Source organism: Mastomys coucha, unplaced genomic scaffold (assembly GCF_008632895.1).
Source record: "Mastomys coucha isolate ucsf_1 unplaced genomic scaffold, UCSF_Mcou_1 pScaffold20, whole genome shotgun sequence".
Lineage (NCBI taxonomy): Eukaryota > Metazoa > Chordata > Mammalia > Rodentia > Muridae > Mastomys > Mastomys coucha.
The window spans coordinates 77,611,641-77,636,805 of NW_022196903.1; the positions used below are offsets into that span (position 1 = coordinate 77,611,641).

At 50.4% G+C, this 25,165-nt stretch overlaps 1 protein-coding gene across 16 annotated transcripts in view; it reads left to right on the forward strand.

Moving 5' to 3' along the window:
* Positions 1-25,165, forward strand: part of Dysf (dysferlin) — a 201,473-nt gene that overhangs the window by 75,036 nt on the left and 101,272 nt on the right. For 8 of the 16 annotated variants that reach the window (XM_031382343.1, XM_031382347.1, XM_031382349.1 and 5 more), the window contains 11 exons: positions 596-664; positions 795-838; positions 4,007-4,089; positions 12,243-12,284; positions 13,529-13,644; positions 13,965-14,078; positions 15,121-15,298; positions 15,860-15,984; positions 17,541-17,647; positions 22,289-22,481; positions 23,501-23,656. In XM_031382343.1, coding sequence (XP_031238203.1) covers positions 596-664; positions 795-838; positions 4,007-4,089; positions 12,243-12,284; positions 13,529-13,644; positions 13,965-14,078; positions 15,121-15,298; positions 15,860-15,984; positions 17,541-17,647; positions 22,289-22,481; positions 23,501-23,656 — 1,227 coding nt within the window. The remainder of the gene's footprint in view (positions 1-595; positions 665-794; positions 839-4,006; positions 4,090-12,242; positions 12,285-13,528; positions 13,645-13,964; positions 14,079-15,120; positions 15,299-15,859; positions 15,985-17,540; positions 17,648-22,288; positions 22,482-23,500; positions 23,657-25,165) is intronic. The other 8 variants (XM_031382351.1, XM_031382345.1, XM_031382353.1 and 5 more) reach the window with 1 other exon arrangement.

The window sequence follows — 25,165 nt, forward strand, 5'->3', positions numbered from 1 at the left end:
CTTTCTTCCCTTCTTTCCTTCCTCCCTCCCTCCCATTCTCCCTCCCTTCCTTCCTTCCTCCCTTCTTCCTTCCCTCCCTCCTTCCTCCCACCTTCCTCCTTCCCTCCCTCCCTCCCTTCTTTCCTTCCTTCCTTCCTTCCTTCCTTCTTCCTCCCTTTCTTCCTCCTTCCTCCCTTTCCTTCTTTTGCCCTTCTGGGAATTGAATGTAGGGTCTTTTCATGTTGGGTGAGTAGTCTACCACCATGTCCCCAGCTTTCAGTGCCATATGGGGTTCGTATCTCCACTGAATTCTATGTGGGTGCTGGTTTGTGGGCCTAGGCACCTGGCCTTAATGGGAGGTAGGGTTGGGATGTCTTTGTCTAGAGCTGTGGGTTTAGGGCAATAGGGCTGTGGCATTTGCACCAGCCACCCCATTCTGGATCTGATCTTCCATTGAGCCTTGTCTCTGCAGAGAGTCCCTGCATCTGAGACCTAGGGTTTCAGGGCGAGCTCAAAGAGCAGCTAGTGTGGCAGAGGATGGCTTCTGGGTTATATGGTTGCCACAAAGCTCAGATTCCACATAGAGTTCCATGCCCCAATCCTTTGTGTCTCCTAGCTCTGCAGCAAGATCCTGGAGAAGACGGCTAACCCTCAGTGGAACCAGAACATCACATTGCCTGCGATGGTGAGTGGTCCTTCGGAGGACTCGGCACTTTGTGGTCCCTGAATCCTGCTGGCATCCTTGACTTCTGGTCATTGTCTAGGCTGCTTCCTTTTAAAACTCTGGTCTCACCTAGTTCTCTTTCCTCCCCCAGTTTCCCTCTATGTGTGAAAAGATGAGGATTCGTGTCATGGACTGGTGAGTGCTGGGTCCTTGAAGGGGTGTCTCCAGGGGCTCTCGGGCCTGTTGTTTCGGGCATCTGGGCTGCTGCTGTGACATGGGGTGCATGTATCGAGGCAGGATATGAGAGCTGTGGGCAGTTATAGGGGAACCTGGAGCTGAGATGCTGTACTGACAGAAGATAAGGAGGGCACAGCCAGGGGCAGTGAGGAGCCCGTCTCCGGGGGCTTCCTGAGGAGTTGCATTGATAAGGGTCACATACGAGGTATGGAAGCTAGGCCAGCTGCTGTGTCCCTGTGGGATAGAATGAAAGAAGAGATCCCTCCTCCAGCTGGAAATGGGGGTTGCATTTCCTGAACAGAGGTCACCATTGCAGGTGTCAAGCAGGTCAGGACAGCAGCCTGTGACTGTTTTAGAATCTTTTTTTTTTTTTTTTTCGAGACAGGGTCTCTCTGTGTAGCCCTGGCTGTCCTGGAACTCACTCTGTAGACCAGGCTGGCCTCAAACTCAGAAATCCGCCTGCCTCTGCCTCCCAAGTGCTAGGATTAAAGGCGTGTGCCACCACTGCCCAGCCTGTGTCTTAGAAATCTTACCACTCAGTGAATAACAGCTTGCAGCCCAGGGCTGTGTCCAGGGAGCACTTTCCATGTGTATGGGTTTATCTGACCCTTGACAAGGTGGCACGTTAGTACTTCACCGAGGAGCTGGGGAGGAAAGATCAAATGAGCTGTCTGCAGTGACAGTTCAGAAGACCAACGTAAATGCCAGCTGGAGCTGGTGTTCTTTGCCCGGCCATTCTGTCTTTCACAGCAGCAGCGAGGTGGCGGCCTTTCTCACACTTGAGGGGACAGCAGGGCCCAAGCTCCATGAGCTCTGAAACACTAGGGTTTCCACAAAGAGCAAGCTGTCCTTTTTCTGCCCCCAGAAGTGCTGGTCATGTGGCTCCTGGCCGCTCTCCTTTAGTTGTAGGCCCACGGCACCCCCAACTAGGAGGATAATGAGAGACCAGGGGAAAAACCCCAGGCCACAGAGCCATTAAAGTGTGTGCCAGTTCCCCCGGCCTAAAGAAAACAGATTGAGAGAATTAGAGGGAGAGAAGTGTGGGCAGGGGACAGGGAGAGGTCCCGAGGTCCACCACGGCTGGTATGAGCCTCGGGGAAGGGGAAGCGGTTTGGTGGAAAGGTACACTTTGCACTCCCAGAGCCATCTCTGCATGTCAGCTGGAAATGACTGTGCTGTGTGGACTGGGACGCCCTGGTGTGCATGTGTGTGCGTGCATACATCTGTGTGGATGTGTGTGGGTGCGGTTAGCCCCATGGATTGTGGCTGTGCCTGGCCTGACTCCCTTGGAGTTGTGTCAAAGCTATCGGCATACTGTACAATCCAAACACATTACGGAATCTGGTGGCTGCATCTCTGGCTTGGGTTGAAGTGGCACTTTTATTGTGAGTCTATTTTGAGACTCACTGTTTTCCAAAAGCCCTAAACCCCCAAACCCAGCTCTTGGCCAGGAAGCATGCCGCGGCTGGAAGTTCCTAGCCAGAAAGTCCTTCTTATAACACACAGATGAACGTCTCCTGTCACCTGAATCTTGGAAACAGGATACAGTCTATGTGGCTCCGTAACTTAAACTTTCATTCGAGTCTTTAAGAATTCCTTTTTCACTAAAGAACATAAATTCCTCAGGGCTGAGGAGATGGCTCAGTGGTTAGGAGGACTTCCTGCTCTTGCAAAGGATTAAGGCTCAGTTCCCAGCACCCACTATGTGCAACTCATGATTGCCTGTAACTCCAGTTCCAGAAGATTCAACACCTTTTTATGTTTGTTCGTTTTTGCCTCTGTGGGCAGCTACATCATAAACTTGTTCAGGCAAACACACATAGATGTTAAAAAAAAAAAAAACAAACTTTCAAAACCCCTCTTCAATAGAAGCCACCTCCACGGAAACAACAAGCCCTATCCACTCTTCCTCTCCTTTCTATTTAGATAAGGCCAGAAGTCAGAAGCCCAGTCGCCTTTAAAGGAGTGAGCTTAGCAATGTTTTAAAAATACCTTCAGCTTTCTTGTCTTTGAGGCATTGGGTTTGACTCTTGTCAGCACAAGAAGAAACAAAGAGAAGGGAGTGCGATGTCAGGCGTGGATGCCAGGCATTGGTGTCGCTCACCTCAGGAAGCTTTCTCATGACACAGCTTACCAGAAACTGTGACTTGGACCTGGCCTGCCAGGCTGCCCATTCTTCCCAAGGGAAATGTCAAACGTCAAACTTACTCCCTTTCAGGGAAATCCAAAGAGGAAGGAAGAGATAGAGACTGGGGTGTCTCATGGGGTTAGGGTCAAAGGAATATGAATCAGCATGCCTTGTCTTTGGGAATGGTGCTGGATGAGTCTGCCATGGCCAAAGTGCTCATGGTGGGGAGGGAGCCCCAGGGAAAACCAAGAAAAGGCTTTGGTTATGTGTATACCTGCATGTGGAGGCCAGATGTCAAATCTTCAATTTACCTTATTTTTTTTTTTTTTTGAGACAAGATCTCTTATTAATCCTGCAGCTTGTGATGTAAGCTAGACTGGCTGGCCAGTGAGCCTTGGAATCCTCTCAGGTGTGCACCGCCACCCCTGGTTCTGTTCCTCCTTCCCTGGCTGACAAGAGCCTGCATGCCTCAGTCCATGGAGGATGTTAAAGGGTCCTTGGTCTCTAATCAGTTGTGCAGCTCCTGTGGGATAAGGGCTGAACACACTCTGCCACAGCTAAAGTCTCTGTACAAGGCATGGCACGCCAGCACTGGCCCCTGTTGTGGCCTCGGAGATGGCTTCCTGACTCCTCTGGATCTAGGCATTTCTTGGGCTCCCAGAACCTTTGGGGTTTAACCTTTGGGGTTTGGAAAGTGCTCTTTCTCAGAGGCCTCCTGCCCCTCATCCTGCCTGCCTCTGGTCTCCTCCCTGTCAACCATGTGGCTCTGTGTAAGCCCACAGATACAGAGTACAAGGCTGTCAAAATGAACAAGTTGCCACTTGAGGTGTCTTGAGCACGCTCACTTCCTTTCTAGTCTCTTCTCTTCATGGGCTTCCCAGGCCTCAGCAGAAGACTGGACCCCTGGCAAATCTGTCACTAAGGTCACTTCCTTCTTGAGTAGGCTGTGTCCCATATCTGCCTCTCATTTTCATGCCCTCTTTCCATCCTTGTTCTAGGGACCGCCTCACTCACAATGACACTGTGGCCACCACCTACTTGGGTATGTCGAAAATCTCTGCCACTGGAGGAGAAATAGAAGGTATGTCCCACCTGTTCCCGCCTGGCTTGCCCTGTCCCTCCTCACTCTGTCTTATACCTCAAGATCTGAGTGCCTGAAGGGAGATTCCAGTGAGAGCTCACTCTTAGATACCTAGGGTGCTGCACACCCTAGGGTACATACTGGAGATTCCGGGGGTGGGGTGGGGTGGGGCACTAAGTGCTGGACTGACTCCGACTGCCCTGGTGATTTCTATTTTGTAATGGATTTCATTGGTCTAGTCAAATAATCCTATGACATTTACCTATAAGCTACCCTTAAGTCCATCACTGTAATCAAGAACAACATCCTGAGACATCTGGGACACACACACACACACACACACACACACACACACGATACATACCTATACACACTAAAATGAGCTGTTTGGTTATTGCTTCTTGTCATTTGGCTATATTAGACTTAGGTCTTAGTTTCTTATGATTAAGTATTCTTCTAGAACACTTTTTTTTTTGACAGTACTGGGGATTGAACCCAGGGCCTTGTATATTCCAGCTGAGTGTACAAACTGAGTTACATCCCTATTTCTTAGGATCCAATATTGATAAGTATATATTTCATTGTGAGTGTACATAATCGAATGAGCTAGTTGATGTGGAGTACTCAGGCATCTTCTGATTTTCTTCCTTATAAATAACTTTGCAATGAATGTTTTTTTATAGCTGAGTTTCGTGTTGTGCATAGTTACAACAATGGCAGCAGCAGCAACACGGGTCTGGAATGACTGCATAGATGTTAAGAACATATCCTGTTCTGGCAGAGGGCCAGGGTTCAGTTCCCAGCACCCACATTAGAATTCTCACAGCTGCCAGTAACTCTAGTTCCAGGGGATTTGACACCTCCTTCCAGTCTCTGAGGGTACCTGCCTGCATGTGGTGTACATACATACATGCAGGAAACACACAACATAAAATAAAATAAATAAAAATAGAAATAAAAGTAAAAACAGGTTTGTACTGTTGGGGGTAAAACTCAGTGCCCCAGATGCTAGGCAAGTGCTCTACCGCCGAGCTCCACCCCCAGCTCGAGTGCCGTCTCACATCTATGTTTAAAGTCAAATCCAGCAGAGGATTCTAGCACTTTCAAGCCTTTCTGTCAGTACTGAAGTTGCCCATCAAGAGGTCTGAACTAAGTTATGCTCAGCGACTTCCATACACTTGACATGACACTGTTTCCACGTGGCTAAGACAGTACTGGAGATGTGACTGGTGTTGGACTCTGTAAACCCAGTACTTGGAATGTGTGTAGATGCAGGAAGAGCATCCTTAGTGACAAGGTGAATTAGAGGGTAGCCTGGGCTGCAAGAGGCCCTCACCCAAAGATCAGACCAAACTACAACAAAACTCTGAAATAACAGAGAATTTTGTATACGTAGGTGTGTATGTGTATATATAACATACAATATACAATATAATATATAACATAATATATAATATAGCTATTCTGCTACAAATACACACTTCTAGGATGTATTTCTGATGCTGTGTTTGTCTTTTTCTTACTGTTCTCTATGACCGTGGGCACTAACTTTGAGCTTGCTCATAGTTTGTTAGTCAAGTTTGAACACTTTCTGAGAGATGGAAATTAAATTTGCATGCTGCCTGGCCTATTAATCTCTTCCTTAGTGAGTAAGACAGTGTACCACCATCACTTCCTCAAGTCTGTTTTTTAGTGATGTCAGCAATGCGCCTCAACTGATCTGTTTCTGACATCTCCGAATGTCATCTTTCTCACTTCCTGAACTCCACAGCATCTGTTGAGCTCAGCCCTTGGTTTTCTGTCTTTTTGGTCTTCTTATTAGTGCTTGCTTTTGGTATCTGGGTTATACCGGCTCTGTAAAATTAATCGGAAAGATTTAAAGTCTTCTAACATCTGGGAACAGTTTGTATAACATAGAATATAGTCTTTTGAGGGTTTGAAATTATTCACCCATAAAACCACGTGGGCCTGGTGCCCTTTCTGAGTGGGTGTACTGATGGCTCTTTATAAACTTTGGTGTTTCTCTTGTGATCATTGCTATTTTTAGGTTGTTATTTTTGCTTTTGTCAATTTTGATAATTTATATTTTCCTAAAAAAACATCCCTTATGTGGAGGCTTTAAAATATATGTACAGTGTTTCTCACGGTGACTTTTTAGAATTTAGGGTCTTTCTTCTACCTGTGCTGTTTCTTTCTTCCTTATTGTGTTTGAATTTTCTTCTTTTCCCCTCAATTAGCCTCTCAGCCTTTAAAACAAAAAAACTTTATTAGAGATTTCAGTTCTGGATTCATTAACTCTGTTTAGGCTTATTTTACTATTTTCTGCTCAAATTTTCTAACCAGCTTGTGTTTTTTTTTTTAAAGTTTTCTTATCAAATAATAAAAATATGGTTTCTGTTTTATAGGCCATGTATAAATATTTGGCAAACATCTAGGTTTTATTTAGGCTTTATTTTTCTTTTTGAGTCGGGGTCTTCTGTAGTCCAGACTGGCCTTGAATTTGTTATTGTTTGCAAGGATGGCCTTGAACTCTGGATCCCAGAGCGTTGTGTGTAGGGCAGGGCATCTGTATATCTCTGCCACTCTGCAGATTTGGTGGTTCATGAGCCTCCTTCCCAGTGATTTCTGCCTCTGCCGCTACCTTTCAAGTGTTGAAGTGCTGGGACACAAGTGTGCACCATTGTCTTAGGGTTTTACTGCTGTGAACAGACATCATGACCAAGGCAACTCTTATAAGGATAACATTTAGTTGGGGCTGGCTTACAGGTTCAGTCCATTATCAACAAGGCGGGAACACAGCAACATCCAAGCAGGTGTGGTGCAGGAGGAGATGAGAGTTCTACATCTTCATCTCAAGGCTGCTAGCTGAGTACAGCTTTCCAGGCAGCTAGGATGAAGGTCTTAAATCCTACACCCACAGTGACAGTACCTACTCCATCAAGGCCACACCCACTCCAACAAGGCCACACCTACTTGAACAGGGCCACAGCTACTCAAACAGGGCCATACCTTCTAATAGTGCCACTTCCTGGGCTGAGCATACACAAACCATCACAACCATTATAGCTGGTGTATGTGATGGCCGTGAAAGAACATAGAGTTTTGTGCACGCTAGACAAGCACTCTGCCAAATGAACTATACCTGCGACCTTTAGTTAAATTTATTCTTAAAACCCATTTCCCCCTTGAATATGTAACACACTTTGAATTCGTTTTGGTGTATTTGCTAGAAAAGTCCGATCAGTTTCCTGGGTGGGAATCTGACTAGATTCTGAATGAATCACACAGAATTTCTCTGTAACTTCCAAGAAACAGCTTGTTGGGGGATCCTGTTGTGTGAACATCGCTGAGTGTGCTCATTCAAACTGAGACATCGTGATAGTGCTGGGTGGTCACCATTGTGCTAGAAGCCTATGGTTAGCCAGGACATCTGTAGATTCTTGCTTGAATTTTATCTGAGATAAGCATCTTGAGTTGAATGACACTTAGCATCTGCCCCGGACAGCTGAAGGCAGGATGGGGTAGTCTTGAGAACCCTGACTCTGCAGCCAGCTGGGACTCAAGTTCTTTATACTCAGGGGAGTCATCACTCAATCTCTTCTCTACAAAGTGGGGCTTCTCATCATCTTTCTCTTAGGGACCCAGTGAATTACCCCAGCTCTGCTGGTGTCTGGGATTCAGTGGTCAGAGGCAGTAGGTATTCATGCACCCCACCTTCAGCATCATCCACTGATCATTTTTTGCCTGTGTCAATTCTGGTCCTCTTTGCTCTGATCCATCTCACCACAGAAGTTATCCCAAAACTTGCCTGAACTTGAGAACTCCAAACTGTTTCTTGTAGCATTCAGATGAAAGCTCTTCTGAACCTTATGAATGTGTGCCCCCTTCTAAGATGGAGGCTTTCGTGCTTAGCATAGCCTGCTTGATAGTCCCCTCCCTCTCTCAATGCCATTCACTTTCTATTGCGGCATGCTCTGTAGAGGTGTTTGCATAGGCGGGGAAGGGCATCCATTATCTCTGACCCTCTGCAGCTTTGCTGGTTCATGTGCCTCCTCCCCACTGGTCTCTCATCCCCTCTTTTTTAACTCCTCTGAAACATTTTTTTAAAATAAAAAAAATTTTTTTTGAGATGGAGTCACAATATGTAGCCCTGGCTGGCCTAGAACTTGCAGCTTTTCTGGTGTCCGGTGTACAATGGTTGGAGGAAGTGCTGGCCTTGAATGCATAGAGCTCTGCCCGCCTCTGGCTCAAGTGCCTGGCTTAAAGGTATATACTGCACACTTGGCACTTTTTTTTTTTTTTAAAGGTAGGTCTCTTGTAATCTCAAACTGGTCTTGATTTTCCTGTGTGAGATCAAGCCTAGAATGACCTTTAATTTCTGATCCCCCTGTCTCCACTCCCCCAAGTGCTGGGATTACAGGCATATGCTACCATGCCTGATTTATGTAGTACGGGAAATTGATAGGGTTTCATGCATGCTAGGCAGGTACTATACCAGTCGAGTTATATCCTCAGTCCCAAAGGCTAGTAACAGAAAATCTCAAATACACACCAAGGTTGAGACTTATCCAGTGATCTTTTTGGTGCACTCCTTTCAATGCCTAGCATTGATCTGCCATTCTGACCCCATCAATGAGACTTTGGGCAATCCAACATGTACAGACATACTTCTGGAAGGTATACTATCAGGGAGTGTCTTACCTTCTCAGGTGTGAGGACTCTGTCCCAGAGTGTACCCCCTCCACATAATGAGCTGGCTACAGGGTTTGGTGAACTGCTGCTTTGCACCTACAGGTAGCAGTGGGAGTTGGGGACAGTGTTTATGTGGGTAAAAATGAGGCAGTTCTGGCTAACCTGTATGTCCCAAGTTTTCAGACTGTCTCTGTCTGTGAATACAGGAACTGGTGATGGTCAAGGCACAGTATGGCATTTTTGAGTGTTTTTGGGAGAAGTTACTGATATGATACAGCTGTGCCTCTGTAAAGCCATCTGATGAGAGTTTAGGCTTTCCCCCCCAGCCCCACCAGCCTTTATTTTTGATGTATCCTTTTTATTACATAGGTATTTCTTAATTTTATTGTGTAGTTTATTTATTTATTCACTTATTGTACTGGGAATTAAATTTAGGGCCTCAGCATGCTTGCCAAGCACCCACCACTGTGCCATATATCCAGCCTCCTAGCACATTGGTTTTAATGAGGTGAGAAAGTTGTCTCCGTGGTCACTAGATGGCGCTCAAGTCATGAGCAAGGCAGTGTGCTCAATGATCAGGTCAAGGGCTGGACCATAGATTGTTCTTGTAACTAGCTGATGACTTCTGGAATGTGCAGCATAATAGCCAGATCAATATGACAACAGAGCTAAATTTATGGATCAAATTGGGTTATTCTTTGGGACTTCCTGAGTACTCTGAGGTCCCTTCCGGTAGAGCTGGGTCCCTTTCTCAGGTTTTTGTCTGGCCTGAAAGTTGTCACTTCCTTTGCTTCTGGCTAAGTTTCTTTCCCCAGCCTCAAAGTCCTGCTTGGGCTACATCCCTGCCACTTTTCTATCCTCTCTTTTGTATTTCTTCTTATTGTGTTGATGGAGGCATACTACCTTGTTTTCTTGTTTCTCCCAAAACACGATACAAACTGTACTACTATATGTTAGTGGAGTGCTTGCCCAGCATGCAGAAGCCCTGGGTTCCACTTCCAGCACCATATAAGCAGGATGTGGTAGTATGTGTTGTCTGGTAGCACAGCACTTGAATGGTAGAGGCAAAGGGATCAGAAGTTTGAGGTCATCCTGGTTATATAGTGAGTAAAAGACCCATGGGGCTAACTCATTGAGACTGTATCTCAAAGCAGCAGCAGCAACAACCACCAATCAGTCAAAACCACTTCTTTCTGTCTTGAGCTTCCTGATGATTTGGTTCAACCTGGAGTTTTGTTTTTGTGATCTTGTTTTTTTTTTTTTGACCCCAGGAAGGACAAGACCTAACACTAACCTCTTAAGCACTCCTGCCTGCAGTTTGCCTGGGCACACTGACGTATTCTTTGGACCCTGTACACCAATGTATTAAGGGAAGACTTTGTTATTTTTATTTTATTTTGTTTTTTAAGGAGTATGCCCTCTTAGCTGTGGCAGTTCTTTTGAAAGGTAGGAAGCTCATGGGACCTGTGATACTTGCAGACATCTTTGACGCCTTCACCCATATGGACAGTGTGCTGCAGAACAGCACTGGGAAAACCAAAGTTGTCTTTGGATTTTGGATGACAGTGAATTTCCCAGCAGCCTCCCCTTTTCCCTCCTGCCCAGCCCGGGCGGGTGTCAGGCAGCCAAAGCCGTGGGCTTGGGGCTCTGCCGAGCCTTGGGAGCTGGCAAGGGTGGCTGAAGGTAATGGCTTGGCTTCTCCAGGGTACACGCGTGTCCCCGGGGACTGCCTACTGAGCTGTGACTTGTGGCTGGCAGCCTGCTCTGTCCCTTCCAGTTCCTCCAGGTGAGGGAGCTGGGCTTCGCTCTCACAGTAAAAAGCTAGGCGTGTTCATCTGGGACTTGGGGCTTCCTTGGACCCAACTCTCCAGGCTCAGGGAAAACACAGCGGAACACTTGTGTTTTGGCAGAAAGACGACCAGGACTAAATAGCGGCTTTGTGTTGGGTGGCTTCTTTGCTCTCCCTGCCCTTGACTTTATGAGCTGTCTGCAGACACAGGGGCGAGAACCTGGGGTGAACCTCCACATCAGAGACTTGTGACCTGTTCTCAAGTTGGGAAGCACTAGCCTAAGACGTCAGCAGGAACGAGTCAATGCCCATGGTCATATCTGCTTATGGTTCCTAAATGAATGAATCTACAAATGAACGAGGAGGCCTGTGCAATTCCAGCCACCACCGGCAGATAGTTAGCTTGCTGGTGGGACTGGTAGGTAACTGTCTCTGACCGGCTACCAGTTTAAAAGCCAGTCCCTGGTGAGAAGAACACAGGGGTCCACTCTGCTTTCACTGGTCCAAGATAACAGGCTCCTCCTGCTAAGCATCATCTGGGAGGAGCTTAAAGTAGAATCTGGGGACCACAGCTGCGTCTGTGTATGCTACTCTTCCAAGCTGAGAACTCTCCTATGCCGGGTCCCAGCTCAGTTCCTGTAGATAAGAACAATTTCACAAGGTACACTCTTTGACACACTGATTCTTGCCAGCTAGCATTGGTGGTCGAGACCTGGCTGCAGAGATCTGAAGGCCAGCCTAGGATCTTGTCCTCTTTAGGTCTCTGGCCTCAATTCTCCATCCCTGCCTTTACCTCTAGACTACCATATTTGTGGCTTATTCATGCTTCACACTCCTTTCTGTGAGCCTTCAAGAGCTGTCCGAACCTAGATTCTCTGGGCCACCATGGATGAAGAATTGTTTTGGGCCACATTAAATCCAGGATGTTCAAGCCATATCCTGAGAGTTATAAGAGAATACACATACTTATTTTGAGTGACACTGGAGCATGATAGGCTGTTATCGGCTGCATGTGACCTATAGACTGTTCGTTGGATATCCTCTGGCAGTTCCTAGCAATTATCATGAATCTGTGGGAAAATAAAATGATTAGAATATTCTTAATATGTTTATCTTAACGACTATGCATGTATATACTTATGTGCATATGCTAGCATTTGTCTCTTATCTTCATTGGAAGTGGCTGATGGTAGGAGCCAGACCCAGGTGGCTCATGTAGAGAAAATAGTATGTTGCTGTCTGTGGCAATATTAGAAATACCCACTAAGTGGAGATGTTGTGCCTTAAATGGCTTTGGCTCACTGTGCTGGGCCCAAGTGTCAGTCTGAAGCTTGGGGTTGGAGCCCAAGGTATTCCCTTGTCTACAATGGCTCTTTCGTGTTTCCCTTTTCATGTTTCTTTCTCTGCACCATTCCTCCTAATCTACCTTTATATAATGAAGAAAAAGTACATTTTCTCCTGTGTGTTGCTTCTTGAGTATATTGGATGGAAGTTCCCGTCACAGAGGTGCAGAAGGCTGTCTGGTTGGAGTTGGGGGGCAGGGTGTGTGCCTTCCTTTGTTGTACATTCACAGAGCCCTTCAGCCAGCTCTCCGTCCAGACTCCTTTTCATGTAACCATTCTCCACCCAGCCGCACCCATCCTAACCCCTCTTCCATTTCTTTATGCTTCAGAGGAGCCTGCAGGTGTACTCAAGAATCCACAAGCCACTGACCGTACGTTGCTGTCACCTAGGGATCCACGAGGGGATGGGACATTGGGGTTTCTGCTGGAGGGGAATTTTCTGACTTGCATGAAGGGGACTGAGCCACAGCCAGGTCTCTGAGTTGACCACTGGCAAGTCGCAGCCACTGGGTAACTGACACGAATTACTTGTGATGCTTTAAGGCCAGTTTCCTCTAGAACTCCCAGACCCTTCCTAAGCTTCGTGCCTCAGCTGATGCTTCCAACATGGGGGGGGGCATAGTAGGCCAGGGGGGTTGTGAGGCATCTGGGGAATCTGGAGGTGGCCAGGGGAGTGAGAAATGCTTGAAGCATAATTCATGAGATAAATCATAATCGTGATGACTGACAAGAAGTCACTAACGGTCCCCTGAGTCTGATCATTCCAAGGCTCCCCCTTTGCTTCCCAAAGCCAAGTCCTGTCTGCACTGGGGTCTGGAGGAGGAAGTATGTGGAAAAGTGACAGGCAGGGTAGCTCTGGCTGCCCCTGCCTCTCCCACGGCCCCGCACTGTCTCAGTAGCACGGCTTAGGGTGGACAATCTCATGTCCTGCTGAGTGGGTCTCAGGTCTGTGTGGAGGCTGTTTTTCTGCGTGCTTGCCCTGGCTTAGCCTTATATGGACAGAGACACCCAGATGGTCCTGATGATGGACATTAAGGATGGCTCTGCCTTGAGCATCCTGAATGTCCGGCCTTGGCTGGGTCAGAATGTACCCTGTGAGGTCCTGTCCCAGGAAGGGCAGCTATGGCGTTGTCAAGAGAACATGTGCCGAGAGGGGATGATTATCCTCTATTCATTTTCCAACTTCTCCAACAAATGTGTGTGTGAGGAGGGAAGGTCCCTGGGACATGGCCTCTCTGGTCACCTGGCTCTGAATCCACCTCTGTTCCTCTCCCCCATGGTCTGAGTCGCAGCTAGTGTGTGGCCACCTGAGTGTGCTGCATCGTTGCTATTCTGTGCTCAGTCACATCTCTGAGACTCAGTTTCCTCATTTGTCAAATAGGACCAACGAGATAGTATAAATAGTCTCAGTTCAGCAGACCGAGGACTCAAGGGACAGAGGAGAGTCGTTTATAGTCATTGCTAGTGTATTATGAGTTATACATGTTCAGGGGCCCCTTATGGTGCATATGGGGGAAACTGAGGGCTAGAGATGGGACCCCATCTGAAGGTGGATAGGTTGAACCCTGAAAGGATCTGCAGGGCCACCTCTCTGATACCTTCTTGTATCTTCCAGTGGATGACAATCTGGGCTTCCTCCCCACTTTTGGACCCTGCTATGTGAACCTCTATGGCAGTCCCCGAGAGTTCACGGGCTTTCCAGATCCTTATGCAGAGCTCAACACAGGAAAGGTGAGCAGCCATGCACAACCTCTAAGGGTCTCTCTCCAGCCTGGCCTGGCAGCGTGTGGGCCCAGACGACATTCCACGGGCCTCCCTCAGAGCACTTCCTTCTGTTTGGGCCTCTGGCTTCTTTCTCCTGGCCAGTTGGACCCGCTCACTCTCTGCATTCCAGAACACCCAGGCCCATCTCCCTCAGCTTTCATTCCCTTGGACAGGGCCTAAGGATTGGTCTATCTTCACTCTGTAGGGGTGAATTATATTATGCTGTCATGTGTTGTGTTTTCCTGCCCCTTTATCCCTTTGCTCGTAACTATGACTTTTTCATGCAGGGAGAAGGTGTGGCTTATCGAGGCAGGGTTCTGTTGTCCCTGGAGACCAAACTGGTGGAGCACAGTGAGCAGAAGGTGGAAGACCTCCCTGCTGATGACATCCTGCGCGTGGAGGTGAGGATGTGCTCTGGCTTGGGAACAGGAACAAGGTCTCTAAGTACCGTGGTAGAGGGCCTTCTTCAGCTTTGGCCTGCATTTACTATAGTGGCACTTCTCGGGCCCTTGTGTCTCAGGGATAAGGGGAGAATAGTGTGATATCCCACCCTAGCGATGCTTTGAGGTTTAAGGGAGATAGATGAAGGTATTGCAGAAACTCAGAACTTGATACAGCTAACGATGAGGTCAGTGAGACACCATTTATTTACCACTCACGTCTTCAAATCCAGCATGTTACAAGGTGGCTGTTGTTAACATTATTTACACTCGAAGATCTAAGGCCCCAGAAATATCAGAGCCATGCATTTTTCCCTTTCTGTAGTCCCATTTACCTTAGGAGATGGTGGTGAGACGAGACTTGATGTGTGCACACAGTAGGCACTCAGTGTTATCTGTCATCACCGTTCACATGATCCAAACCTCTCCCATTCAGTTCCTTTCCCCCCAGCTTTCTAAAGAGGTGACTATAATAAAATTGTGTTGTTTCATGTCAGGATACATAGCTGTTTTACATTGTCTCAGCCCTGTGCCTTGGGCACGGAGGGGCCAACTCCGAGCTACACATTATGAGCATATGGCCGAGGCTGCCTTGTGCAGACTGCAGGGCTGCCTGATGTGTGTGCATGTGTGCGTGTCTGGGCAGGGACTGATCACTGAGAGTTTTCAGCCCCTTTAAGGGGCAGATAAGGTGTAGAGTGCCCTGAGGGACACTGCGGGAGACCCTGCTCTGTGGACTTGGTGGTACTATTGACGCTGGATTGGATTAAGGAGTAGCCTGACCTTGGAGGAGCAGATTGTATTAGGAAACGTGAGCAAACGCACAGACCTGGAAAGAGTTTGCTCATTCAGTAACCAAGTCTGGAGGCTGCTCCTTCTGCCCAGTCAGAAGGAGTTTCTAGGTCCTGGCCATGGCGCGGGGCCTGCCGTCTATGGGATCCACACTGCTGGGGGTCTCATTTGTCTCCTCCTGTGATCTCTGGCCTGCTCACTCTGCCTGCAGAAGTACCTGCGGAGGCGCAAATATTCCCTCTTTGCTGCCTTCTACTCAGCCACAATGCTGCAGGATGTGGATGATGCCATCCAGTTCGAGGTCAGCATTGGGAACTACGGAAACAAGTTTGATACCACCTGCCTGCCGTTGGCCTCCACCACCCAGTACAGCCGGGCAGTCTTTGATGGTGGGTGAGGCTGGAGGGGACCTGGGTCATAGGGCAAACGTCAACCCTTGCCTCCTGTGGGAACCACAACAAACCTTGTGGGATGTTCCTTTCCTGTAATTCTTGTGTTGTCCCTCATACTCCTCTTGGGGAGCCCACTGCACCTCACAGTTTGGATTACTGCAGGCCTGATCACCAGTGTTCTGTGGTTGCCCTGGTCCTGAGCTGTTGCCGTCATCCCATGGGGCCTTGGGGCTTGGCTTGGAGACCTTGGCGGTGTGAACTTGGGTCTTCCAGAGACATTCTATCAGACCTCTTATTTTGGTGTGAGAACCAGAACCGTCTGTGGCCCCCCCCCACCACTCTCTAAATGTGTTCAGGCACCTTGTTTGGATCCTGGGAACAACTGGCCACACCACAAGCCTTTAAGGAGAAAGCAGAACAGGTCCTGTCTCCTGTCTTGAGTCCTCTCTCGAGCTGAGCCAGGTCTGAAAGCTCTGCGGCCTGAGCTCTATGCTCTGCAGAACGGTGTTTCACTGCCCTGGGCCTGCCCAGTGCTCAGACCCTCTCCCCTTCCTGCAGGATGCCACTACTATTACTTGCCATGGGGCAATGTGAAGCCTGTGGTGGTACTGTCCTCATACTGGGAAGACATCAGCCATCGAATTGAGACTCAAAATCAGCTCCTCAGGATTGCTGACCGGCTGGTGAGTGGGATCCTGTCCAGACATGGTGCCTGGTCTCCAGCCCTGCCAGAAGGATGTGCGGACTTGTAGAGATGGGGTATCAAGGGTGCTGGGGATGCCCCAGGTGGGTGTGGGAGATGGCTGAGAGACAGAGGGTTGAGTGAGAACGTAAGTGTCAGGATATGCCTGGTGTTCTCTGGTCGTGCCAGAAACTTCCAGCCAGAAGCCAGGGCTCCAAACTTAGATCCAGGTGGCCTTCATGGCCGCTGAGGGAGAGGTGTGGAATATGGAGGAGAGACCAGCCAAGGGGCATCAAGAGGATACCATGGGGACAATGGGAGGATGTGAGAGACAAGGACAGAGGACTGGCAAAGACTCAGGGGAGGGTGAGATGGTCCTAAGAGGAAAATGGCTTTCTGAGGAGCTCGTGGAACTCAGGCTGCCAGGCCTTGGCACATTTGTCTTGGGGAGATGAGGTGCTTTGAGAGAAATGATCTGGGGTTCAAAGCTGGGAACCTGGGGAGAGCGGTGGAGTGTTCGAATGTGAGGGATATTCTGTCTGGCAGTGAGGAGAGGCTTCTGGGAACCCCACTACCCCTTTAGGCTGCCTTATGTTTAGTCAGGGCATGCAGGAGAATCTCGAGAGGGACAGAGGTACAGGCCAAGGGGGGGGGGAGAAGGATGTGGGGAAGCTGTTGGCTGGTTCAGGCAGTGGCTCCAAGCTCCCTTCCAGGGAGCATCACGCGAGTGGGGAAAGTGAGTGTGGCTCCATGGTAGGCATGAGGGGCAGCAGGGGGGAGGAAGGGCTGAAGAGACCTAGGGATGGCTGATGAGCACAGTAGGAAGGGAGGCAGAAAGGCAAGGAAGGGGTGGTGTCCTTGACATTGCCAGCTGCTGGTGGTGGGCAGCTAATGCCAGTGGGAGAACGGCAAAGTCACTGTCCTGCTGTCCTCTGGGCTCCTCATTATTCTACCAGAAGACCACAGGGACTGAGTTTTCTTCCTAGGGTTTGTCCCCAAGGATGGAACACATCATATGCCCTGATGTGTGGAGAGGGCTACTTAGGAGACTGAGGCAGCTTTGGGCTATTTTGAGGTTGGCCTTCCAGCCCAGAGAAGGGGATCAGATGAAACTCCAAGAGAGCTAGCTCTGGGAGTCTGGTCTTTATGCCCATTGGTGGCTGCATGGCTGCTGGGGAAAACTGGCCAGATCTGGATCTGGCCGTGTGGGCGATTCCAGAAAAGACTGACCAGTGTTGTCTCAGAGAGATCCACTCCCCTGTGGGGGGAATCAGGCCTGGTGTTGAGGTGGCAGGTTAGAGGGGATGCACTCAGGCTGTGGAAAATCTCTAGTTAGCAAAGGACCATCTCATGTCCATGTGTGACACAGGAGATCTGGCTTTGAGAATTGAGGCATGGGATGCATGGGGCATCCTGGAAGGTTCTGGAGTCAGATTGAGTCTGGCTTTCGCCTTTTCCTGCTCCTACTATCTATTCCTCTCTGGCTCAGTGACAGGGCCTGGGGGTTGGGTCCTGCTCTGTGGTGATACCTCTGACTTAGGGTTGCTTGTTCCTCAGGAAGCTAACCTGGAGCAAGTCCACTTGGCTCTGAAGGCCCAGTGTTCCTCCGAGGATGTGGACGCCCTGGTGGCTCAGTTGACAGATGAGCTCCTTGCAGACTGCAGGTAGGGGGTCCTTGGCACCTTCAGATGCCTCTCTGGCTCAGCCAAGGCTGTCTCCTCAGGAGTGTTCGTGTGTGGTGGTGAGCAGAAGCACGTCTCCCAGCCACGCTTGGCCAGCAGTCTGGCCAGTGCTGAGCCCAGAGGTGCTGGAGCCTGCACCAGAAGTTGAAAAGGTGACGTTTAGAACAGGTCATAAATCTCCCCGAAGCAGCAGCAGCAGCTGTGGGCCGGGCGACGGGCTCACCTGAATGGGAAGCATTGTGTGTCTGATCCCCGACCTCATAGCTCCCTGATGGAATCTCCAGGAGAAGCTGGGGTAGGGGCACCCCTCCTTCCCCCAAGGCCATGTTGTCGGGGACCATGGTTTCTGTTTAGGCTTTCGCTGCACACGGATGATTGTCAGCTTCAGGAAAAGGGGGCCTGAGAGTGAGGAGGAAAGGGACTGCAAGTCAGTGGAGGCGGCTCACCTCAACATCTCCTCCATACTCAGGAGAGCTAGGGGTAGTGTTGCGATGGGAGCTTTGAAGTTGAACTTGACGTGAAGAAGAATGACTCCTTAATAATATCTAATCAACCAAGGACTGGCACCGTGAGGAGACTTGAGTGAAAGGAACCATGATTACCATAATGACAAATGCAAGGGACCAGGAAACCTGCCCCTCACCGCAGTCTGCTGGCTTTCAATAGCTCTGCCTCGGGGGTCCTTGGTTTCTCAGCTATGAAAACTTGGTCATAGCCACTCTCCTGAACTCTCTGGGGTTCTATATGAAGGTAGCCACCTTCCCTCACCCTATCTTTTCCTTTCTCAGGCTAGTTGGAGAGCACTGTTGAAGGACATCAGAGAAATGCTCTTACCATGAGAGGTGTGGAGCTGGTGGCTAGGTGTTTTCATACCCCAGTTAGGAAGTGATCCCAAAGGAATGGCCCTGTCCCTGCCCCACCCTAAACAGGTCATTCCTCCATTCTCCATACCATCCTGAAACAAGGCTCAGCCCCAGATCTGTTGATAAGGCTACAACTTGAGCTCTCTAGGTATGATATGGAGCGAGAGACATGGTCTGTGGGCACTCAGAGAAGATGCAGCCAGTGGAACTCAGGCAATCTTCCTAAAGAGGTTCCTGGTGGAAATGTTAAGGTTGGAAGTGGAGAAGATAACCCCCAGACCAAGGCATGTAGCCCTAAAATGCCTGCTATCTTCAGGGCTACCAAGGACAGGTGATTCCTAGCAAGGCAAACTTGAGGCGTTCTGCCAAGGAGAGTTCAGACTTGGGTATGCTGAGGAAGAAGGAGACTCCTGGGTCAGATGCTTGTTGTGGCTTCAGGATGACAAGAGAGGAGACCAGGGCTGCAAAGTGAACCTGAGATACGGGCAGCTAAGGCAGTGGAGTAGGGGAGGGTGGATGTGGAGGGAGCAGAGGGTAGCACAGAGTTTGTGACAAGCACTGTGTGGGAAGTTTGTGTATATTCTAGTCATCAAGCATAAAACTCTGATCATACCATTCTCTTAGGGCTGAATAAGGAAACTGAGGCACACAGAGATTGATTTACACATCCAGACCCACATGTCAAGCAAGTGGAAGAATATCCATCTGCTACTCTGTCGTAGATAGGACATGGGGCCAGGGATGGCTCCCTAGCTGTGGCCACAGCATGTGGGTGGGCTTCAGGGCCATTCCCTGAGAGGTTTAGCCTGATGGAAGCAGAGTGGGGGCCATGCGATGAGGCATTGGGAACTGACTTTGGTCTGGGGGAAGAGGGAGTGTGGTGTTGGAGGGGTACGGAGGGCACAGTCAGCTTGCAGGGGCTGCAGAGGGAGGGGAGGCATCTTCTCAGAGCATCCTGTGCCTTGGGCGTGTCTACAGAAAGGCTGCTGTGCTGCCCAGTGCCCAGAGATGCCACTTCTGGTCAGTGACTGACAGAAAATGGATTTCTGCAGTATTGTTCATGGTAACTGTGGGGTAGGACAGGCACGTCTGTGGGGCTGGTGGGACCCAATCCCTGGTAAATCTGAGGTGCTGGGACATTGGTGTCTGTGGGACTTGGTCCCAGGCTGTCTTCAGTGTCCTCACAGGGAGGATGTATCTGGAACACTCTGTCAAGCCAGGCTCTTCTGTCACTGTCTTGGGGGCAGGAGGATGTCCAGGCTTCTGTGGGGCATCAGTCCCAGGACAGGAGCCTGGAGTGGGAACTGGTTCTCCTCCTCTCAGGATATCTGACAGGATCAGGATCCATGGCATGACTTAATGTGGATCAGAATGGGACTCCAGATCCATCCCTCCAGCACTACCTGAGGCTGCTGCCATGCTGCCTGAGGCTGACTACCTGCTATCAGCCCTATTGTCTCCAGCTAGAACCCTTTCCTAGCTCACCCTGAGCCTCTCACCTTACACCAATGTGCCAACGCTCTCTTCCCTGAACTCTGGACTCACTGGGTCTCCTCTGCATGTGCCCATCCTTCTGGCCTGGGTCAGGCTGTGTCTAAGGCCACACATGCCCCACAGACTCCATCACCATTTCCTGTCTCCTCTTGGATCTATGAGTTCACTACCTTCAGAGATCATAGCACAAACTGTAGCACCCTTACAGCTTTCATTTCCTCTCCCCTCCCCAGCCCAGTCTCCCCCCCTCCTTCCCTCCCTCCCTCCCTCCTTCCTTCCTCCTTTCCTACCTCCCTCCTTCCCTTCCCTTCTCCTTCCTTCCTTCCTTCCTTCCTTCTCTCCCTCCCTCCCTCCCTCCTTCCCTCCCTTCCTTCCTTCCTTCCCTCCCTTCTTCCCTCCCTTCTTTACCTGGAGAGGACTGTTTTCCTACGGGATGCCTAATAACTCTCATCCCTTCTGAGTCATTGCTGGCTTGATGGACTCTCCCCATCCCATAATGCATCCTTTGCCTCTGCGCATTACTTTATGCGACCATGCCATTCCAGCAGCTACAAGCCCTTCCTAGCATCCTGCACAGGAATAGTTCCTGTCAGCCCTGCAGGTGCAGATCAGGGCCACTTTTTTTTTTTTCTGGGAAACACTCTAAGACTGCTCCCTTGGGAAATGGCAGACTGCCTCAGTTTTCCCTCATGAGAGGGCAAGACTGGGGGATGGTCATCTCTTTGGACTCAAGAGTGAGGCCAGCTCATTCTCCAGGGGACTGGCCCTGGTTTACAATCACCAACTTGGTCCTCAGGGACAGGTGGTGACTTGGTGAGCAGCCAGGCCTGCTCCCGGCATTAATGAGACCTGCCATGGGCCAGCTTCCGTTTGTAGGGAGAGCTAGGGGTGCAGATTCCCTTTCTGTACCCAACTTTTGGACCTCTCTTGGGGGGTGAGAAAGAGCCAGGCATCTTTGAGTGGTGAGAACTTGTCTTGGGGAGTCTTGGTTGGGTGGTCTGCTGGAGGGTCCTCTGTAGCTTTTGACCTTGGCTGGGCTTCTCTGCTCCACTCTGCGCCAGGGCCCCTCACCCACCACGCACGGGCTCCGCCCGCTGCTGCCGCCGGCCCGGGGCTGCTGTCCGCGGCACCCTCGGGGCAGTAAATATTATATTACCACAGGGTGTGCAGTACGTGACCTGAGACGGGCCCCGGGGCTTAAGTTTCCCCGAGATGGAGCTCGCGCACCCGCTCCCCCCACCCTAAAAATTCAATTAAAAAAAATAACAGGAAAGACGCAGCGCGCCGAGGGCCTGCCAGAGCGGTGCCGCGGCGCTCCGGCGGTAATTGGTTCTGCATAGCTCGGGGAAATTGGCAGAAAAAATAAATCAGCCGGGAGCCCGGAGTCCAGACGCTGCGGGGAGGGGGCGGGGGCTGCAGCGCAGAGCAGGCCTGGCTCAGCATTGACGAATGTCCTGTTTGAGGGCAAGGGCTGGGCCAGCTGGAGGGTCCTGCTCGGGGAGGGAGAACTGGATGGAGTTCGCCCATTCTTTTCTAGCATTTCCCTTGGGTGTGCACGTCCAGTCCTGGGCTGCTGTGGAGCTTCTATGGGGCTTTTGGAGAGCTCCCGTGTAATGAGTCCGGGACCAGAGATCTTTGCCCCCACACATGATGGAGTTTAACTTAACTCCTCACTTGGGCTTCAGCACTGTTATTTGAGGGCCGCGGGTACCCTAGCTGTGCTCAGAAGGCTTTCCAAAGCTCAGGATTCTGGGAGGGCCGACGCAGGGGCAGCCAGGGTGGATGCTTCTGTATTCATGGCTGCTGGCCTCCCCACAGCGTCTGCAGTAGCTAGTCAGGGGTCCATAAATTTCCTTCTTGGAGAGAGTGTGCGCCCAACACAGAAGGGGATTTATTTCAGTATGAGACAACTTAGCCTCTGCCCTCTGCCCTAGACTACACAAGGGGGTGGGAAAGAGACCTTCTAGGTCTTCTGAGAGCTTGCAGTCGGTGGGGTGGGATGGGGTGGGGAGTACTCATACAAAAGAACCCACAGGACTGGAGGTTGAGGATTATCCCCCCCCCCCCCCCCCCCCAAATAGCCTGGGAATAAGGAGGCATGTCTCAGAGTAGGAGTAGAAGGACCAGGTTCTGTGAGGAAGGCTTCCTGGAGCAGGCAGGTCATGCTGAGGTGAGCACCCAGTAGGCTGGCAGTGGGTATACATGCACCTGCCTCTGTGGGGTGTGGAGCCCTGGTGAACAAGTGCATTCCATCTGTCTCTCATAGCCAGCCCCTGTGTGACAGCCATGAAATACCTTCTGCCACCCACCTTGATCAGTACCTGTTCCGGCTACGTACCCGTCACCTGAGCCAGATCAAAGAAGCTGCTCTGGCCTTGAAACTTGGCCACAGTGAACTCCCCACTGCTCTGGAGCAGGCTGAGGACTGGCTTCTGCATCTCCGCGCCCTGGCCGAGGAGGTAGTGGATCCTGTGGGACCTTGCTTCAGCCTTCCTGCCTCCTGGAATGTAGACTAAATGTTTACACTGTGATACATTCCTGGGTCTGTTGCTAGGTGACCTTGGGGGCAGGTCGCTTAACCTTCTGAGCTGAAGTGTGCCCATTTGCAGGGTACAACAGCATACTAATACTGGGTGTTACGGTGTCCAACGCAGAGTCTAACACAGTAGATGCTCTAGGCCCTAGCCTATTGAAAGATGCTAGAGTAAGGCTGGTCCCAGAATCCAGAGTGTCTGGCTCTAAGTCTCATGACGAAGACTGTTCCCCTAGGACCTGACTCCTTCTGGCCCACTAGTTCCTGTCTGTAGGAAATATGGGAGATGAGACGGGATGGTACCTGGGCATGTACAGGGAGATGGTGTCAGGAACAGAGGGCTTTAGAAGAGAAGTGGGAAAAGCTGCCTGGAGAGAGGTGATAAACCTTAGAGTTTGCCTGGGCAGGGTGATAGGCACATGACCAGTTCCCTGGGTATATCCTCATAATGGTGGGGACAGTCCCCTGGACTGCTGACTGGCAGCCACTGGACCCTTGCTCCTGATCCTACCCTCTTCATAGAATTTGTACTGTGGCTGAGAGAGGGCAAGGGCAAGGGAGAGCCCTCCTCCACATCCTCTCAGCTCCTACCCCCAAGTCTCTCTGGAGAGCCCTGGGAAGGTGGTGAGGAGCCCCTGTTGGGTGGTATCTACTCCTCTACGCCTGTAGACCTTAGGATCCTGGGTCAGCAGGAGGAAGAAGGAGGTAGTAGACCACATCTTTCCTGCTCTGTGTAGGAACATCTTCCCAGAAAGGCATGGGCATTTCAGAGACATTTGTGGGTGTTCCTCTCTAAGCTGAGGGCCAAAGGCAGGGCCCTGAGTGGGCAGTGTGGGACAGGAGCTGAGTGAGCGAGGCAAGACCTGTGTCCTTTGAGTCAGAGATCAGGCACGACTCCATCCGTACATGTCACCATCCCCACCTTGACCACCACCCCCTCTCCAGCCCCAGAACAGCCTGCCGGATATCATCATCTGGATGCTTCAGGGTGACAAGCGTGTGGCCTACCAACGGGTGCCCACCCATGAAGTCCTCTTCTCCCGGCGGGGCCCTAGCTACTGCGGCAGGAACTGTGGGAAACTGCAGACCATCTTTCTGAAAGTGAGTATTCTTTCTGCTGGGGTCACCGTAGGATTTTCCCAATACAAGGCCTTTCTTCAGAGTCCCCTGATCTCCCCATCCAGTCCTGTTCTGGAAGGAGTATTTGAGTAAAATAACCTTCCTTTTCTTCAGTTCCCTCCAAACCCTCCAGATCCCATGCAGTGAGTCTAGGAGGCTTGCTTGGGGGGTGGGGTGCTGGAACGTAGGGTTGGAATAAACTAGAAAAACAAAGTGTGGTAGCACTTGCCTGTAATCCTAGCACTTGGGAGGTAGAGGCAGGAGGACTGGGAGTTCAAGGTCATCCTTGGCTACACAATGAGTATGAGAACAGCCTTGGCATAAGATGTAGTTAGGAGAAGAAGGAGGAGGAGGAGGAGGAGGAACAGGAGGAAGAGGAGGAGGAGGAGGAGGGGAGGGGGAGGGGGAGGGGGAGGAGGAGGATGAGGACGAGAAGGAGGAGGAGGAGAAGGAAGAAGTAGTAGCAGTAAATTAAGGTCCCTGTGTGTGTGTGCGCGTGCGCACACATGCTTGTGTATGTTTATGTGTATATTCAAGACTTTATTGCTTACTGGGGCTGGTCTCTTTTAAGAATCCTTCCTGGCTTCTAAGATGGCCTCCAGCCCTTCCCCAGTGGCCTCAGCCCTAGGTGGCTTTGGTCATGGCTGTGGCCAGATGATCAGAACACAGTGTGCACCTCATGGGATAGATACCTTCTCTGTATGCAGCTATTCCTAGTGGCCAGGAAGCCAGTCGTTTGCTTCTGGTTGCTCCCAGTGCCGCCCGCTGCCTTAAGTGCCTCCTCAGCCTTGCCTCCAGCCCAGCCCCTTCCCCAAAGCCTGTCTTGCAGTTGCTCCCTTCTTTACCTCGTACCTCGGAGCTTCCAGGAGGTCACCACTGACCACATCTCAGCAGTGACTCTTCTGAGCTGAGCCATCTGCTGGCTGTTGCCCTACCTGGTTGTTGTTGTTGGCCAGCCATTCTTCTTGCCCCTTGGGGTAGGAAGTGAGGGCTCATTTGAGCTGCATAGTCTGTGTGAATGGCTTGTCAGTGCCAGTTGGAGTTCTAATTGGCCTTGGATAGCTCACCAAAGCTCACTTTCTCCCACCTGTTAAATGAGAATGAGGCTGTCCACCTTACTAATTCAGTTGAGGACTGAATTAGACAATGCTGGGAGTACTTGGTGAACTAGGTGGTCAGTGGATGCTTGCTGCTCTCTCCCTCTGCTCTCCACTTCCTTTTGACGCTGTCCCTTGGTCCAGCACTTGGATATCCATCCTAGGCTAATGTGCTGGATAGTTTTATGTCAACTTGACACAAACTAAAGTCATCTGAGAGGAATGAGCTTTAGTTTTAAAAATGCCTCCATAAGATTAACGGTTGCAGTGCTGGGCACTGGTGGCACATGCCTTTAATCCCAGCACTTGGGAGGCAGAGGCAGGTGGGTTTCCGAGTTCAAGGCCAGCCTGGTCTACAGAGTGAGTTCCAGGGCAGCCAGGGCTATACAAAGAA